Consider the following 19,117-nt stretch of genomic DNA (forward strand, 5'->3'; position numbering starts at 1 on the left):
CTGGTGTTGTGAGACTTCTTACAAGGGAAAATTAGCCAGAGTTCCTGGTTGATATCCAGTGGTGCTTGTTTAAAGTACGTGTATGTGGATATCAGCTGCAGACAGGCAGGATTGACCTTGGAGGGGACTCTCCATGGATATTCACTAACAAGCCAATCACACAAATAATGGATGGTGGGGCAAAGTAGGCTACCTATCAAAATGTGATGTACAATAAATCCTAACATTATGGGGTTGCAGGATCACGATACCACTCAATTCAAATTGTCTCATCTGATCACAACAGTCTCCCCATGACAAATGTGATGAAATGGAATAGCGATAGATAAAAACAGAACGTCTAACATGCATATCTTTTATGTCACATTTTCTCTCTCGCACAATCTGTCACGTTTAGCTGTATGTAAAATCCGGCACAGTTTCTTTTTCTATGATTTAATTCTATGTAAATTCTTTCCGTTGATTGTCTTGTATGCAAATTTCTTCATTTTCATAACTAAATTAGGAACCAGAACCCAAGGCGCCATAATTACAATGCAACAAGTTTACTCAGACAGTTTTCACTCTAAATGTGCACATAGGAATTTATAATAAGAATATATTAAAACAGGATGAACAGACTGTATAAGTTTAAACAAAATATTGAATTATGGTTTAATTATACTTAACTTTCTAACCCCACTTCACCTGATAGCTACATTGGACCTAACTCCCCATGTACAATAAAAGATTTGTGAATATATAGTGCCTTTCACAAACACAAGATGTCCCAAAGCACTTTACAGCTAATGAAGGATTCTTGAAGTGTAACCACAGCTGTAATGTAGGTAATGCAACAGCTGATTTGCACCCAGCAAAGGTCCCACAGACAGCAATGTGATAATGACCAGATAATGTGTTACTGTAATGTTGATTGAGAAATAAATACTCGCCCAAGGCATTGAGGATAACTTGCCTGCTCTTCTTCGAAATAATACCACAGGATTGTTCACATACACAGGAAACAGAGCCTTCAATTAACTTTTGTTTATTTGTTCATGGGATATGGGCATTGCTGGCTAAGCCAGCATTTACTGCCCATCCCTAATTGCCCTTGAGGTGGTGATGATGAGCTACCTTCTTGAACCGTTGCAGTTCATGTGGTGGACATTAAGGCAAAAATTCCTCAATTTGGACCAAGTGACAGTGAAAGAAAGACAGTGTAGTTCCAAATATGGATGGTGAGTGACTTTGAGGGGAACTTGCAGGTGATGATATCTCCATGCGTCTGCTGCCTTTGTCCTCCCAGGTAGTAGATGTTGTAAGGTGCTGTCGAAGGAGCTTTGGTGAGTTGCTGCAGTACATCTTGTAGATGGTACACGCTGCTGCTACTGTGTATTGGTGGTGGACAGAGTAAACACTGAAGGTGCTGGATGGGGCACCAATCGAGGAGGCTGCTTTGTCCTAGATGGTGTTCAGTTTCTTGAGTTGTTGTCGCTGCACTCACCCAGGAGAATGGAGAATATTCCATCACATTCTTGACTTGTGGATGGTGAACAGGCTTTGGGCGGGGGCGGGGGGGGGTGGTGAGTGGTGGGATGACAGGAGGTGAGTTACCTTGTGTATAATCTCCAGCCTCTGACTTGCTTTTGTAGCCATTGTATTTATATGGTTGTTCCAGTTCAGTTTCTGGTCAATGGTAACTCTCAGAATGTTGATAGTGAGAACTTCAGCAATGGTAATTCCATTGAATTTCAAAGGGAAATGGTTAGATTCTCTCTTCTTAGAGCTGGTCAGTGCCTAGCTCTTTGTTACATAATGTTACTTAACCCTTATCACCCCAAGTCTGAATATTGTCCAGGTATTGGTGCATATGGACACAGATTGCTTCGGTATCTGAGGAGTCAAGAATGGTGCTGAAAATTGTGCAATCATCTCTAAACAACCCCACTCATGATGGAGGGAAGATCATTCATGAAGCAGTTGAAGATGGTTGGACCTAGGACCCTACCCTGAGGAAATCCAGCAATGATATCTCAGGGCTATGATGGTTGACCTTGAACAACCACAGCCTTCGTCCTTTGTGCTAGGTATGACTTGAAACAATGACAGGTTTCCCCCCCCCATTCCCATTGACTCCACTTTTGCAAGGGATTCTTGATGCCACACTCCGTCAAATGTTGCCTTGATATCAAGCGCAGTCAATCTCATCTCCTCGCTGGAGTTCAACTCTTTGTCCATGTCTATAACTGAAACTGCCTGTCTAAACTTGTTATATTGTACTGAGGCATCTCATTCAAAAGATAGCATTGCCAACTGGAGCGGCAGCTTTTATTTCTTGTGTTCAAGGCCTGGGGTGGGTCTTGAACCCATAGCTTTCTACCTCAGAGGCACGAGTGCAACAGAGTCGCAGCTAACACAGTACTACAGGGACTTGTCTTAAAATAAAAACCATGTATTTCCTGTCTGTTACACCTCTCCATCACACTTCAAGCATCAAACTGAAAATTTTAAAACACAAAAGAAAATGATACAAAAAGGTTAGTCATGTGGATTATGAAAGATTCCTCAGTAGATATTTTAATTGAGACAGGGCAGAGAACATCCGGAGCATGATGGGCTTAATAATGAAAAGAGAGATAGCTGAGGTGTTAATTTTGACAACAATTAAACTTTGATCTCACCCAGATTTTAATTAACAGAAATTAAATGGCGTATCAATAAAGGGACACAGCCACAATGTGACAGCAGAACAATGCTTTATTCAATCCTTGGTACATACACCCGTCTTTATCAAGAGCATTGCAACTGGCTGAGTGAGAAATGTCATGGGAAATCTGTAGGTTACATAAGCTTAGCATGTGTCCATCCGACTGCAGCCATTAACATAGAAAGATTTATGGCACTGAAGGCGGCCATTCGACCCTTTATGCCCATGCTGGTTGAAAAGGAGGAGCACTGATGAAAGGTCACAGATCTGAAGCATTTAACTCTGTTTCTCTCTCCACTGATGCTGCCAGACCTGCTGAATATTTCCAGCATTTCCTGTAGTCAGTCAGTTCTCATTACCTTGCGATGCTGTGAAGGAGCAACCACGTTGAATTGTTCAGTTCATCATAAAATCCCTACAGTGCAGAAGGAGGCCATTTGGCCCATCAAGCCCGCAGCGAGAACAATCCCACCCATGTCCTATCCCCGTAACCCCACGTATTTACCCTGCTAATCATCCTGACACTAAGGGACAATTTAGCATGGCCAATTAACCTAACCCGCGCATCTTTGGAAACCGGAGCACCCGGAGGAAACCCACACAGACAAGGGGAGAACATGCAAACTCTTTTGTACCACTTCCCCACAGGGAGAATCTGAGAAATAAGCATCAGAAAACAGCAGCACAGGATGTCTACTGGTGCAGGTTTTTAAGAAGAATGAGAGTTGCTGGAATACGGGTACAACAACAAACACATCTTGATGACATTGATAGACCATTGAAACATCCATTCATTACTTGTGATGCTGTTTGCATTTCTCTCTGCAATAATACATTCCATGTTATTCTAATCTATGGAAAACATTCTCAGGTAGCTGCAGTCTCTGTAAAATGGCACTCAGGTAAATCTAAATTATGTCAGGATTTGTACATGTTTTTGCTCTGGTAACACAGTGAGACACATTGTGAACATTGCGCCTTGTCAGTTTGCTGTCAGTATTATTCGCAACAACTCATACATTCCTGGATATTGAACAAATGCTTTTGTAAAGAAGCTCAAGTCGTCCACTACTGTTCACGCTACCTGTCACTTGGTGCCAAAGTCAGCCTCATCTTTTCTAGTATTGCAGCACAGACTACTTACTTCAGCAGTGAGCTTAAAGATAAATTTGCTCAGCTTCACCAAGGTGAACATTCTGCCCTGGAGGTCCCCGATATAAAATGTTGAAACATTTGCATACCTTCAAAATTCAAACCACCCAGGTGTCCCTTCAAATCCTGAAGGCTATACATGAATATTTTTCTTTCTTCTTTTCATTTGAACTGTTTGACTGGTGGATTAAACAAGATAATGTGAGCAATAAATTAAACAGACAGCGTGAGGAGAGGTCCAGCCCATGACAACCTAAGTAGAATGTTCCATTTGCACATGGGTGAATTGGAAGAACAGAAACTTAGTATGGAACCTGTATACGCTTACGACCGTACAGCTGTGTGGAATACTGACCAGATTCTGGGCGGCACGGTGGCACAGTGGTTAGCACTGCTGCCTCACTGCGCCAGGGACCTGGGTTTGATTCCCGGCTTGGGTCACTGTCTGTGCGGGGTTTGCACGTTCTCCCCATATCTGGGTTTCCTCCAGGTGCTCTGGTTTCTTCCGACAGTCCAAAAGATATGCTGGTTAGGTGCATTGGCCATACTAAATTCTCCCTCAGTGCACCAGAAAAGGTGCCGCTGTGTGGCGTCTAGGGACTTTCACAGTAACTTCATTGAAGTGTTAATGTAAGCCTACTTGTGACACTAATAAACAAATTATAAACTTAAAATGTAGACAAATAATTCACTACCAAGGGCGAACTAGAACCTGATGGGCAAACTCTTCCAAGTGCACAGGAAAAATCCAGTTAGTTATGCCAAACTTAATTATGATTTTTATAAGCTATCAGTCGCTTGATACAATTTAAAAATGGTGCATTGGTTATTTAACTTGTGTGCTCCATTTATTGTTTAGCAACTATTGTATAATGAAAAAATATTGATGCATTCACGTGTGCCATTTGGAGTTGTGCCTGACTTAATTTCCAATGAATGTGTGCCTGACTTACCCCCACAAATGTATACAAACAATGGTCCCTAAATCAGGACACCATTTTCCAGGATTGGGACTATTCAGATCTCTGAAATTTTATTTAAAGACCAATTTAAATGGGACCATAGAGAACCATAGAAAGTTTACAGCACAGAAGGAGGCCATTCAGTCCATCTTGTCTATGCCAGCCTGAGGACACCCAGGTGCACTTTCTAATCCCACCTTCATGCACCCGGCTCATAGCCCTGTAGTTTACAGCACTTAAGGTGCAGATCCAGGTACTTTTTAAAAGGGTTTATGGTCTCTGCCTCCACCATCAACTCAGGCAATGAATTGCTGACATTCTTCACCCTTTGTGTAAAAGATTTTTCCTCATGTTCCCTCTACATCTATTGCCATTTATCTTGAATCTATATCCGCTGGTTCTAGAATTCTTAGAACATAGAACAGTACAGCACAGAACAGGCCCTTCGGCCCACGATGTTGTGCCGAGCTTTATCTGAAAAAGGAACCAAGGAAAACAACTTCGTCCTGTCCACTTTATCTCTTCCCCTCACAATTTTGTACACCTCTCTCAAATCACCCCTCAGGCTTCTTTGTTCCAAGAAAAATAATCCCAACTGATCCAATCTCTCCTCATAGCTACACTTTTCTAGCCCTGGCAAAAATCTTGTAAACCTCCTCTGCACTCTCTCCAGAGCAATTACATCCTTCCTGTAATATGGTGACCAGAACTGCATATCAGTATTTTATATAATTCCAATATGATATCCTTACTTTTGTATTCTATACCTCTCCAATGAAGGAGAGCATTCCATAGGCCTTTTTTACAACCTTGTCTACTAGAACTGCTGTCTTTAGGGACCTGTGTACTTGTACCAATAGTAACATTGATTTTACTGTTTCTGTGCTACTTCTTAAAATCTGAGTCAATCGCCAACCCTGCTTCATTAGTTGACCATTTACTGAAAGAAATTCTATTACAAATCAAATCTGATGAAGGATCGTCCTGGCTCGAAATGTTGGCTCTATTCTCTCTCCACAGATATCATCATACCAGCTGAGTTTCTCAAGCACTTTCTGTTTTTGTGACCCTTAAATGTAAGGCAGTTGGAACGTGGGTTCACGTTCTCAATCAAGCATCACTAAAACAAAACTAATCATCACTATCAGTCGCTGTTTGTGGGATCTTGCTGTGCCATTGCTGGTGTGTCTGGCTATGTAACAATAGTGACTGCGCCTCAGATGCAACTCATTGCTAATGGGTTCCTTTGGGATGTTACAATGTTGTGAAAGATGCTAACTTTGATGGTAAATTCTTTCTTTCTTCAATCAGGCATGTCTTTTTGACAAAGCCAGCCAGAATATTATTGTGAGTTTGCAAATGAAGCAGATTCTTATTGTGCCATGCCAACTGGATAACTTATGTGTCCCTGCAATACATTTATGTGGTGCAAGTTCATTGATCGGACAGATGTGTGGTGTTGGGGGGGGGGGTGGGTGTGGACGAGCTAGAAATAATGCTTGAAAACCATGAACTTGTGTCAGTAGCACAAAATAATCTCTCCAAATGGCAAATAGCAATCTGGCAATTTAAAGTAACCAAGGTGTAATGAGATTTCCAGCCATTTCTTTTTGCAATTTTCACTAAATATTTTTCAGCCATTTTTATTTTCACCAAGACTGAAGTTTTAGGTTTCTAACATTGGAAATGTTAAATTCAGAATAAAATCTGGGCAATAAGAAGATAAAGATTTGAAAACGAGCCTAATGACTCACACACTCTTTACCGGTGCAACCAGGCATCTGGAATTTGTTTAAATTGAATGTAATGTAAGAACCAATGGAGAGCTTGTACTTGGATGAGGATATTTCTCTATTTCTTTATCATGTCACCAAATTAAAGGCCAAACAAGTTCCGAGTCCATAAAGGTCCTTCCTATCAGAACAGAAAATCAGAAGCCCTACATCTAATTATTTTTGCAAAACTATACTTTATTCATAAAATATCTTTCAGAACATTGCTAAACATTTCAAAATGGCCATCATAGAAAGTGCAATAACATTCAAGTTGACTACATAGATCAAGTAGCACTCTGAGCTGCTTCAATACGATTGTCTTGTCGTACATGTTATATTCAATGTGAGTCATACAACCTGAGGGGGTTCTCTGCAACTCCCCTTCTCTCGATGCACTATGGTTGAAAGGTCTTACAGGTTTATTTGGTAGCACAAGCCACAAGCTTTCAGAGCATTGCCGCTTCATCAGGTGAGTGGGAGCTCTGTTCACAAAAAGGACATATAAAGACAAAACTCAATATACAAAATAATGGTTGGAATGCGAGTCTTTACAGGTAATCAAGTCTTAAAGGTACAGACAATGTGAATGGAGAGAGGGTTAAGCACAGGTTAAAGAGATGTGTATTGTCTCCAGCCAGGACAGTTAGTGAGATTTTGCAAGCCCAGGCAAGTCGTGGGGGTTACAGATAGTGTGGCATGAACCCAAGATCCCGGTTGAGGCAGTCCTCGTGTGCGGAACTTGACTATCAGTCTCTGCTCAGCGACTCTGCGTTGTCGTGTGTCGTGAAGGCTGTCTTGGAGAATGCTTACCCGAAGATCAGAGGCTGAATGCCCGTGACCGCTGAAGTATTCCCCAACAGGAAGAGAACACTCTTGCCTGATGATTGTTGAGCGGTGTTAATTCATCCGTTGTCATAGCGTCGACAATGATATAATCCCTGTAACCCCACATATTTATCCTGCTTATCCTCCTGACACTAAGGGGCAATTTAGCATGGCCAATCAACCTAACCCGCATATCTTTGAAGTGGGAGGAAACCAGAGCATCCGAAGGAAACCCACACAGACATGTGGAGAATGTGAAAACTCCACACAGACAGTGAGCCAAGGCCGGAATTGAACACAGATCCCTGGCACTGTGAGGCAGCAGTGCTAACCAGTGTGCTACTGTGCCGCCCAAATTATGTATGGTTTTTTAACAATGTGATGTTGCTTTTCAACTCAGTTACCCTTTCAAGTGGATGTCACAAGACGTTGATCAGAAATGTCTCTTGACTGTGTATGCCAGCTCAGGTCACTTAAGTCTTGATAGGTTTCAAACATGGGCCTATTCTGCATGTACAAACCCATACTAAGATGGTTCAGTTACCCATTAGACCATTGGAAAATCTGCTTTAAAAAATGTAGATTATATATATATATACACAATACATGAGGGTCAGCAGGAACAGGTTCCCCTGGCAACCAGGGAAATTGAATTTTCTGAGTGCCATGCCCTTTGACTGTTTTGACTGGCCCCCATTCTTGTTTCTCAGCAGCCAGCAACGGCAATGTTGTGAGTTGCCTCGTCTCACCACTGAATCTCTAGTATTATCCCAGCAATGTACATTGAAAAATCTCTCTGTCTTGTAGGCCACCAGCAATTAAAGTTTAAAGTTTATTTGTTAGTTACAAGTAGCCCTACATTAACACTGCAATGAAGTTACTGTGAAAATCCCCTAGTCTCCACACTCAGGCACTTGTTCGGGTACACTGAGGGAGAATTTAGCACAGCCAATGCACCTAACCAACACGTCATTTGGACTGTGGGAGGAAACCAGAGCACCCGGAAGAAACCTACGCAGACATGGGGAGAACGTGTAGACTCCGCAAAGATCCAAAGCTGGGAATCAAACCCGGGTCCCTGGCGCTGTGAGGCAGCAGCACTAACCACTGTGCCACCATGCTGCCCAGAAAAAGGGTTAATTAAACAATGAAGGGGGCACTTGCATTTGAACCAGGGAGCTCTTGATCTGTAGTTAGATACTCTGTAAGAAGTCTAACAACACCAGGTTAAAGTCCAACAGGTTTATTTGATAGCAAATGCCACTTATTCTACCATTAAGAACCATTAAGCTATACCCCTTCACTGGAGCACACTTAGATTTTCACAATATGATACAACTTTCAATATCAGACATGCAAAATTCTGCCCTATCTTTACTCTGTTCAGTAGAGAGTTGAGGCTATTTTTAGAGGGAATGTATATATATAAAACAAATAATGAAGAGTGTGTTATATGTGTGTGTTTTAATGGGACTGTGTACAGTAACATGTAAGTTAGGTGCACAGAGATGACATTGACAGGTACACAGTACACACACCGCCCCCTTGAAGAGACCGTTGGCTTGTTGCTGCAATAGGGCGAGTACACATTCACTGGTGTGGGAATTTCATTAGCAATACATTCTGATTCCTCTCCCAGTGTTGCTGCTCCTCTCCTCTCCCCGGGGTGGGGGGAAATCCAGGAAGCTTGTTGAGTTCTCCAGCCACACGGAGCGCAGTGATGTAACTTTACGCCAATAAAAATCGGGCGGAATTCCCGGCGCCGGCCAATGGGAGGGAGTTCAGGCATTTTTTTGTGTGTGTGTGTCGGCTGACTTGGGAAGTGTGGTGGGGGGGGGGAGATGGCGCTGCTGGAGGGAGAGGGAAAGGCGAGCGGGGGGAGGCTGCTGGAGCAGCAGCAGCAGCCCGGCAGCTGAGTGTTCGCTGCCGGCCAAGGGCATCTCGGCAGCCGCTCACTCAGTCACTCAGCCGCTCACTCGCGGCTTCCACCGCAGCATCGGACTGGGCTCCCTCTGCCTGTGCGTAGAGAGCAGGGCTTGCAATCCACAGCAAGCCCCAGCATCTGAAGGAGGATCAGCGATTGCAAGCTGGAGCTACATGGTGTGGCATTGGGGCTGGTTTCAAAACTGCCTCAGGCAGCAGCCGCTAAAGTTTCCCTAGTTAGTTTATCCGTATTATATAGTCCATTATATATATATGTGTGTGTATATATATATAAAGTTGTACCAGGATACTCCCCCGCTGCAAGCCAAGCTTGGGGCTCTTTTGCTTTTGCTCTTGCTGTTTTCTGGTTACCAATTGTTCAACCAATATGCCCAGCAAAACCAAATACAACTTAGTGGATGATGGACATGATTTGCGGATTCCTTTGCACAATGAAGAGGCTTTCCAGCATGGGATCAGCTTCGAGGCGAAGGTTTGTAACTTTTATCAAAGTTTGTGTCGAAGGAGCTCTTAATTCTTTATGAAGACACCCCTCATTGAATTGCACCCCTATTTTTGTTCCCATTTTATTTAAAACAGTACATCGGGACATTGGATGTACCCAGACCCAACAGTAGAGTGGAGATCGTCGCTGCTATGAGAAGGATCAGGGTGAGTGAGTGACACCACTGTGTACCCTAGTTGTGTGCCGCTTAAGTGTTCCAGTCAACCGGTAGCATGGTTTGTGGCATAGATAATTGAGATCTGAATTGGCTTGAGCTCTGTAACTGCAGTCAGTACATGAGAAAGTGCAGCCCAGTTGTTAACCAGATATATTTTGGCAGCGTTCATTGACTTTCCTGATGACAGTCAGCCGTGTTAATCCACCAGGGAGAAGCGGGGTCATGACTGGAATTGTGTGATGTTATGTTCGACCTTCAGTTGCTGCTGCACGACCCCGCGAGTTCAGAATTGTGAATGAACTGCCAAGCCGTGCCTTAGGAGAATGTGGGAAGCGAAATGACATCTGAGCATTAACCGACAGGCTTGAAATTCACAACCCGAGTTTGGGATATCAATGCTGCATTGTAGGCACCAGAAGCCCAGTCTCAATACCTATGTTTAACTCAAGATGAGGAACATCTCACCGATCCAGAGGACAGTTTGATGTCCTGTGAACCAGATGTACAGCACACGATTTGGGTATATTTAATACTGAGATTTATTTTCAGCAACGCTCAATTTGCTCTTTAATATGAAAGCAAATCGCTGCTGGAATATGAAACAAAAAAATGCTGGAAAATCTCAGCAGGTCTGACAGCATCTGTGGCGAGAGAATAGAGCCAACGTTTCAAGTCGGGATGACTCGACAGAGCTGCTTTGATGAAGGGTAATCCTGACTCCAAACGTTGGCCCTGTGTTCTCTCCACAGGTGCTGTCAGACCTGCTGAGATTTTCCAGCATTTTCTGTTTCTGATGCCGTACATGACAGGATTTATTCTTTGCTGTGTAGATTTTTTTTTTAACTGTACAAGAACAGAACATCAGAGAGGACTTGTTCAGGTTACCTTGGAGCTCCTACAAGTGTCACCTACATAACGCCACCAAAAGTAAGACCTTGCTTGCATTGGTATAGAAAACACCCTGAGGCATAACAAAAGTCAGATATAAATCTAGCCAAGTTCTCAAGAATGGGTTAAAACTATTTGCAGTGCAGGTGCAGCTAAATTGATCTGGTGTAGTGACAGCTCTTGCCCATTCAACATTGAGGTCATGTTTGGTAGTGTTTATATGGGAAATAAATGAGTTTGGGAACTTATTGATTGGGTTTCCAAATTAATGTCACTCTTGCTGAGCTGACAGTCTTAAAGTCGTGACTGACCTTTGTATTAAGATAGAACATAGAACAGTACAGCACAGTACAGGCCCTTCGGCCCTCGATGTTGTGCCGAGCTTTGTCCGAAACCAAGATCAAGCTATCCCACTCCCTATCATTCTGGTGTGCTCCATGTGCCTATCCAATAACCGCTTGAAAGTTCCTAAAGTGTCCGACTCCACTATCACAGCAGGCAGTCCATTCCACACCCCAGCCACTCTCTGAGTAAAGAACCTGCCTTGGACATCCCTCCTATATCTCCCACCATGAACCCTATAGTTATGCCCCCTAGTAACAGCTCCATCCACCCGAGGAAATAGTCTCTGAACGTCCACTCTATCTATCCCCCTCATCATCTTATAAACCTCTATTAAGTCGCTTCTTATCCTCATCCTCTCTAAAGAGAAAAGCCCTAGCTCCCTCAACCTTTCCTCATAAGACCTACCCTCCAAACCAGGCAGCATCCTGGTAAATCTCCACTGCATTCTCTCCAATGCTTCCACATCCTCCTTATAGTGAGGTGACCAGAACTGCACACAATATTCCAAATGTGGTCTCACCAAGGTCCTGTACAGTTGCAGCATAACCCCACGGCTCTTAAACTCCAACCCCCTGTTAATAAACGCTAACACACTATAGGCCTTCTTCACTGCTCTATCCACTTGAGTGGCAACCTTCAGAGATCTGTGGGTATGAACCCCAAGATCTCTCTGTTCCTCCACATTCCTCAGAACCCTGCCGTTGACCCTGTAATCCACATTCAAATTAGTCCTACCAAAATGAATCACCTCGCACTTATCAAGGTTAAACTCCATCTGCCATTTTTCGGCCCAGCTCTGCATCCTATCAATGACTCTTTGCAACGTACAACAGCCCCCCACCTCATCCACTACTCCACCAATCTTGGTGTCATCAGTAAATTTACTGACTCACCCTTCAGCCCCCTCCTCCAAGTCATTGATAAAAATCACAAATAGCAGAGGACCCAGCACTGATCCCTGTGGTACACTGCTGGTAACTGGTCTCCAGTCTGAAAATTTTCCATCCACCACCACCATCTGTCTTCTATGAGATAGTAAGAAGTCTCACAACACCAGGTTAAAGTCCAACAGGTTTATTTGGTAGCAAATACCATAAGCTTTCGGAGCAATGCTCCTTCGTCAGATGGAGTGGTCTCTGTTCTCAAACAGGGCACAGACACAGAAATCAAATTACAGAATACTGATTAGAATGCAAATCTCTACAGCCAGCCAGGTCTTAAATGCACAGACAATGTGGGTGGAGGGAGCATTCAACACAGGTTAAAGAGATGTGTATTGTCTCCAGACAGTACAGCTTGTGAAATTGTGCAAGTCCAGGAGTCAAGCTGTGGGGGTTACTGATAATGTGACATAAATCCAACATCCCGGTTTAGACCGTCCTCATGTGTGCGGAACTTGGCTATCAGTTTCTGCTCAGTGACTCTGCGCTGTCGTGTGTCGTGAAGGCCGCGGTGACCGCTCGACAATCACCAGGCAAGACTGTTCTCTTCCTGTGGGGGAGCACTTCAGCAGTCACGGGCATTCAGCCTTGGATCTTCAGGTAAGCGTTCTCCAAGGCGGCCTTCACGACACACGACAGCGCAGAGTCACTGAGCAGAAACTGATAGCCAAGTTCCGCACACATGAGGACGGCCTAAACCGGGATGTTGGATTTATGTCACATTATCAGTAACCCCCACAGCTTGACTCCTGGACTTGCACAATTTCACAAGCTGTACTGTCTGGAGACAATACACATTTCTTTAACCTGTGTTGAATGCTCCCTCCACCCACATTGTCTGTGCATTTAAGACCTGGCTGGCTGTAGAGATTTGCATTCTAATCAGTATTCTGTAATTTGATTTCTGTGTCTGTGCCCTGTTTGAGAACAGAGACCACTCCATCTGACGAAGGAGCATTGCTCCGAAAGCTTATGGTATTTGCTACCAAATAAACCTGTTGGACTTTAACCTGGTGTTGTGAGACTTCTTACTGTGCTTACCCCAGTCCAACGCCGGCATCTCCACATCAGTTCTATGAGATAGCCAGTTACTTATCCAATCGGCCAAATTTCCCTCTATCCCACACCTCCTTACTTTCTTCATGAGCCGACCATGGGGAACCTTATCAAATGCCTTGCTAAAATACGACATCAACAGCTCTACCTTCACCTATACACTTAGTTACCTCCTCAAAATTCTATCGAATTTGTGAGGCACGACTTGCCCTTCACCAATCCGTGCTGACTATCCCGGGTTAATCCGCATCTTTCTGAATGGTCGTAAATCCCATCCCTAAGGACCTTTTCCATCAACTTAGCAACCACCGAAGTAAGACTAACCGGCCTATAATTACAAGGGTCATTTCTATTCCCTTTCTTAAACAGAGGAACAACATTCGCCACTCTCCAGTCCTCTGGCACTATCCCCGTGGACAGTGAGGACCCAAAGATCAAAGCCCAAGGCTCTGCAATCTCATCCCTTGCCTCCCAAAGAATCCTAGGATATATCCCATCGACCCTCAGGTTTTTCAAAATTGCTAATACATCTTCCCTCAGAACATCTACCTCCTCAAGCCTATCAGTCTGTATCACACTCTCATCCTCAAAAACATGGCCCCTCTCCTTGGTGAACACTGAAGAAAAGTATTCATTCATCGCCTTTCCTATCTCTTCTGACTCCATGCACAAGTTCCCACTACTATCCTTGATCCTTGTTATTTGAGTGGTGTGGTTATTAAAGTAGGAGGAAAGACTTGCACCTGTAAAAGCGACTGTGCAACCTCGGGACTTTTCAAGGCTTTGTGTTGTATATTTGCTCAGCAAGGCAACAGACAATTTGCATACAGTAAGGTTACACAAGCAGTCGTGGGATAAATGACAAAACAATCTTTCTGGTGATGTTGGTTGAGGGGTAACCATTGGTCAGCACACTGGGAGAAATCTCCTGCGCTTTCAGTCGTACCATGCAACCACTTCCCTCCGGCTGAAAGGAAAGACGAGGTCTCAGTTTAGCATCTGATCTGACAGCTTAGTCTGTGAGTTGCGGCTTGGTTAGTAACGTACTCACATCTGAATCAACAGCTCGTAGGTCTAAGTCTTGAGCAGGTAATCCAGTATGGTACTGAGGGAGTGTTTCACATTTGAAGATGCTGTCCTTTTAGCTGAGACTGTAAAGTGGGGATCCTGTCTTTCCTCACAAGTGAGTGCAAGATCCCATGGCACTATTTGAAGAAAAGCTGGCGAGCTCCCCCCTAGTGTGGTGATCAATATTTATCCCCCAACCAATATCACTAAAACAGTATTAGACTATTTTTTAATTGTTGTATGTGGGACCTTGCTCCACATAAATTAGTTCTCACATCACCAAATTATGCCTTGACCTTAAAAGGCATTTCATTGGCTGTAAAACGATTTGAGACTTCCTGAAGTTTTGAAAGATTTTATAAATGCATGCCTGTTTTTTCGTTTTGACAGTGCAGCACTTCCTCAGGTTTGCACTGAAGTGTCACCTTGCATTACATGCTCTCATTTCTCAAATGGGGCTTCGGTCAACAGCCCTTTGGCTTCCAGGTTGAGGGTGCTATCACTGGGCCGAGCTCGCATTTCGCTGTTACCTGGACAACCTATTCCACATGGAGTACTGCATGACTCTCACTACTTAATGCCCACTGTGCAAAAGTCTTTGTAACTTCTTGGGGTGTGGGCACAGCAAATAGCCGTATAGAAGATTATCTGAATACCCAGGAAGTTAACCCCCATCATATCACCATATGCTACATGAAGGAGTATTGTTGTCTCCTGTTTTATCAGAGATGTTACATTTTTGCACTAGAAAGTTTTGGACTTGGAATGCTGTATTCATTCCACATTTGGATCTGCTAATCCCTGATTAACGTTAGATAATTAATGTTTGCACTATTTTTCATTCTTGGAAACATTTCTTTTAGTGGGAAAAGTTAGATCTCCAGATATTTTGCTTGCTATGTTATTTTCCAAAGCTGGTCTCTTGCATCCCAATTTTTCTGTGCCCCAAGAATATTCCAGATGGATATTTATTGATCTACAATTATGCTAAAACATTTAGACATGTGTTTACTTTTGCACTACTTGGTCTTTTGTACCTTTTTGTACCTCAGTTGGGAAGCTGCCACCCTGACCTCCAAAGTGATAATTGACATTTTCAGAAGGAAATACAAAATGATCGAGAGTTCAAATCTGCAGACAACTGAAGTAGCTTTTTTTTGTCCTTATATTTTCCATGTAACATGCACACACAAGTGCATAAGTTCTAACTAGGATTGCCAACTCATGACTAAGAATGTTGGCTTTTTCCCTAACTTTGAGATAATGCCTTTACAAAGATGGTTGCTTCACCTATCTAACTCAGCACAGGTTAAGGATCCAACTTGTAAAATCCATTGTCTGTGTGCCTCAATTCATATTCAGTGATTGTTTACTGAGAGTTTCATATTTCATAAACAGGAGCTCTGCTTTTTAGGAGCAAAACTTTCCAGATAATGATGAATTTTAACATTATTTCATTATTTTCGTACTATATTTGTTGGCTTTGAATATGTTTGTTTAAATAATTGGCAATTACTATGAGGTGCCAGGCTAAGTGATGCCATTGACCTGATAGTGAATAGAGGTTTTCTTAATCAATGTGACGGCAGTGCTCTGGTCACTGAAGGACACTGGGCACATGGCAGCACATGCTGCTGTTAATTCGACTCTCCCATACTGGGATTCAAGAGCTTTCTCCTTCACCTGTTGAAAAGAATACTTAGGCTGAGATTCCTTCATTAACAGGTAGTTACCAAAAATACAAGGAGGGTCTTCCATCTTAGCCAAGATCCACCTCCCTCCGTCTTCTTCACTTCTCTCCCTGTCTCTCTCTTAAAAGCCTGAAATCATGTCGCAAAGAAACACAGGAAACAGGAGCTGAAGTAGGCTATTCAGCCCTTCGAACCTTCTCTGCCATTCAGTAGGATTATAACCGATCCTGTATCTCAACACCATTCTCCTGCACTCTCCCCATACCCCTCAACACCTTTTAGAGTATTGAAATTATCTATTTCCTTTGTAGATATATTCAGTGATTTGGCCTCCACGGCCTCCTGTGATAGAGAATTCTACGGGTTCACCACTCTCTGAGTGAAGAAGTTTCTCCTCATATTCCTAAACAGTCTTCTCCATATCCTGAGATTCCTAGATACCCCCCAGCCAGAGGAAACAACGTCCCTGCATCCAGTCTTGTCCAGCCTTGTTGAATATGGTTGGAAAGTTGATGGCTCCCAGCAGCTTGTCAAGGTTGATGTTAATATCAGTTACAGCAGTCTGCCTCTTACTCCTTCCCAACCACGCCTGTTCTCCCACTGGGCCTTGCAACCTCACCTCCTAGTTCTCTGTCATCCTGCAGTGCAGCAGCAATCTGACACTCATTATTGCACCACTCATTGTGTCGGAGAAACGAGATGGCTGGTCAGGAAATCAGGAATTATAGGAAAATGGACCTATTCCCACTCCACCTCCCGTTAAAGTATTATTGTGGAATGGATCCTGTTCAACTGGCATAAAGTGACATAAACTGAACCAGTGCATTTCAGATGTTAAAAGAGAGTTGAAGATCCCTTGTCTAGGGCAGTGAGTTTAAAGTTGGAAATTGGTGGCCCAATGCAAGTGTGAAGCCACAGTTATTCTGAACTGTGCAAAGTCACAGTGGTCACAAACCTTCTTGGTTGTAATGTAAACTTCGTAGACCTTGGACCTCAATTGGAATTAAGTAAAGTGGTTTCATGTCAAGAAACTCATATATATAATCTACTGAGTAAATCTGCTTCTGTTCAGTAATAACTCTTTATTTGCATTCTTGTCCCTCAAGTAAACTGAATATCATGACAGAAATAGGACAAGATTTTTTTTCTCTCGATATTAGCTTTGTACTATTGGATATAACTTCCTATTATTATTGTCATATTTTCCGGACCTCAACCTTTGTAGTATTTTATCATATTGCACTTGCTGCAATTTGTTCCAGCCGACAGCTCAGCTTTCAGAAATGTTAAGCTTGGTGTTTATTAATTCAGCTTTCACGCAGGAGCTAAATGTCTGTAACCACCTGCCTGAGCTTTCCTTGGAAAAAAGACGCGTTTTGTTGTTTGCACGTGTATTCAAAATTATTTTGCTAGTGATGGGCATATAGTATCCAGTTGCCACACATTGAAAATGTCCCTTATTACAAGTCGTAGTGAACGCTTCCAAGGAATTTACTCATGCAAAATTCACATAGCCACAATGTAAACTTGGAAAAGCAAGCGAGTTGCCATTAGTTTCAAAAAGGTGGAGAGGTTTCTGTTGGTGTTGTGTGAACCTATATAGTGCGTCTCAATGGATGATTTGACCACTGAATCCTTACAGTGCTACTTCTACTGATAGCCAAGTTCCGCACACATGAAGATGGCCTCAACCGGGATCACACTACCTGTAACCCCCACGACTTGCCTGGGCTCGCAAAATCTCAGTAACTATCCTCGCTTGAGACAATTCACACCTCTTTAACCTGTGCTTAACCCTCTCTCCACTCGCATTGTCTGCACCTCTAAAGAGTTGATTACCTGTTAAGCCTCGCATTCCAACCATTATCTTGTAATTGAGTCTGTGTCTATGTATGCCCTGTTTGTGAACCCAACACTCCACTCACTTGATGAAGGGGCAGCGCTCCGAAAGCTCGATGCTACCAACTAAAACTGTTGGACTTTAACCTGGTATTGCGAAACTTCTTACTGTGCTTACCCTAGTCCAACGCTGGCATCTCCACATCATGTTCACCTGAAGTCAGTGCTACTGGAATCACAGACTGCAACGTTCCATCATCTACTCCTCACAGACTTTTGTGTTTACTTGTAAATCTGCCAGATGTAAACATTTTAATCATAAGTGACCTTCTTTCTTGTCATAGCACGTAGATCTAGCCTTGCTGCTGATAATCACATTTTAATTTGATGTCTTTAAGTTTCCTTTGTACTTTGATTTTTGTTCGGGCTGTTCCCCCTCCTTTTGGAGAACTGCCCCTTTTACTTTGTCCTGACTTAATTTGAGTTTGTCTATTTGGTTTGACCTAAAAAGAGGCCAGGACTTTGAACAACCAGACTTCTATGTGCTGAATAAACAATTGTTATGATCCCTGAGGGGAAACTGAAAACCAAAATAACCAAATTACTAAATAGCCCCCAAATGAAGAAATTGCTAGTAAAATTCCATTTTTTATTTTTGTGGCTTTTACTTGAACTTAAATCAGAATCCATGTAAGTTGATCATGAATTAGCAGGCAAACTATGGTTACTATAAACTGCACACAGTACACCAAAAACTATTTCTTGAATACAAACATTCCCTACACATGTGGCACCACATACAATCTGAGTCTTTCCAATTTGGCCTTTGGAATATAGGATCTCTCACTTTTCTCACTCAATAGATTTGGTTCTTGTGTCATCTACAATGAAAGCTTCACTCCATCCAAGTTCCTTAGAAATAGTCATCACCCAAATGGCACACTCCAGTGGAATCTCCTTTAGGTAGGTTCATGGTGGTCTTGACGGCTCAGATTCCCCAGAGACGCCTTCATCTGTCTCTTTCAATCAATCTTGTTAAACAGTTTAGTTGGCTCAGGTAAAACTATGCATAGGCATAGAATTGTCCATTTCTCAATCCCTGCTCTCACCCTGTCTTCAACTTTCTGCCCTTTTTTAACTGCATTACACACACAGCTCCTTGTAAATGTGCCTTCTCTGTCCTTCCCCTCCTTTTACCTTTCCTTTATGTTTGCCAGCCACAAGACTTTCATATGTTAACTCTCTCTTATTGGCATTGCTTCCGGGTCAAGAATTACCAG

The 19,117-nt window shown here is 42.9% G+C and overlaps 1 protein-coding gene across 6 annotated transcripts in view; it reads left to right on the top strand.

The window, feature by feature from the left end:
* Window positions 1–9,262: 9,262 nt before the first annotated feature.
* nos1apa (nitric oxide synthase 1 (neuronal) adaptor protein a) overlaps window positions 9,263–19,117 on the top strand; it is a 394,570-nt gene continuing 384,715 nt past the window's right edge. For all 6 annotated transcript variants that reach the window (XM_078218123.1, XM_078218124.1, XM_078218126.1 and 3 more), the window contains exons 1-2: window positions 9,263–9,819; window positions 9,927–9,998. In XM_078218123.1, coding sequence (XP_078074249.1) covers window positions 9,715–9,819; window positions 9,927–9,998 — 177 coding nt within the window. In that variant the 5' untranslated portion in view covers window positions 9,263–9,714. The remainder of the gene's footprint in view (window positions 9,820–9,926; window positions 9,999–19,117) is intronic.

This window comes from Mustelus asterias, chromosome 8 (assembly GCF_964213995.1).
Source record: "Mustelus asterias chromosome 8, sMusAst1.hap1.1, whole genome shotgun sequence".
NCBI lineage: Eukaryota > Metazoa > Chordata > Chondrichthyes > Carcharhiniformes > Triakidae > Mustelus > Mustelus asterias.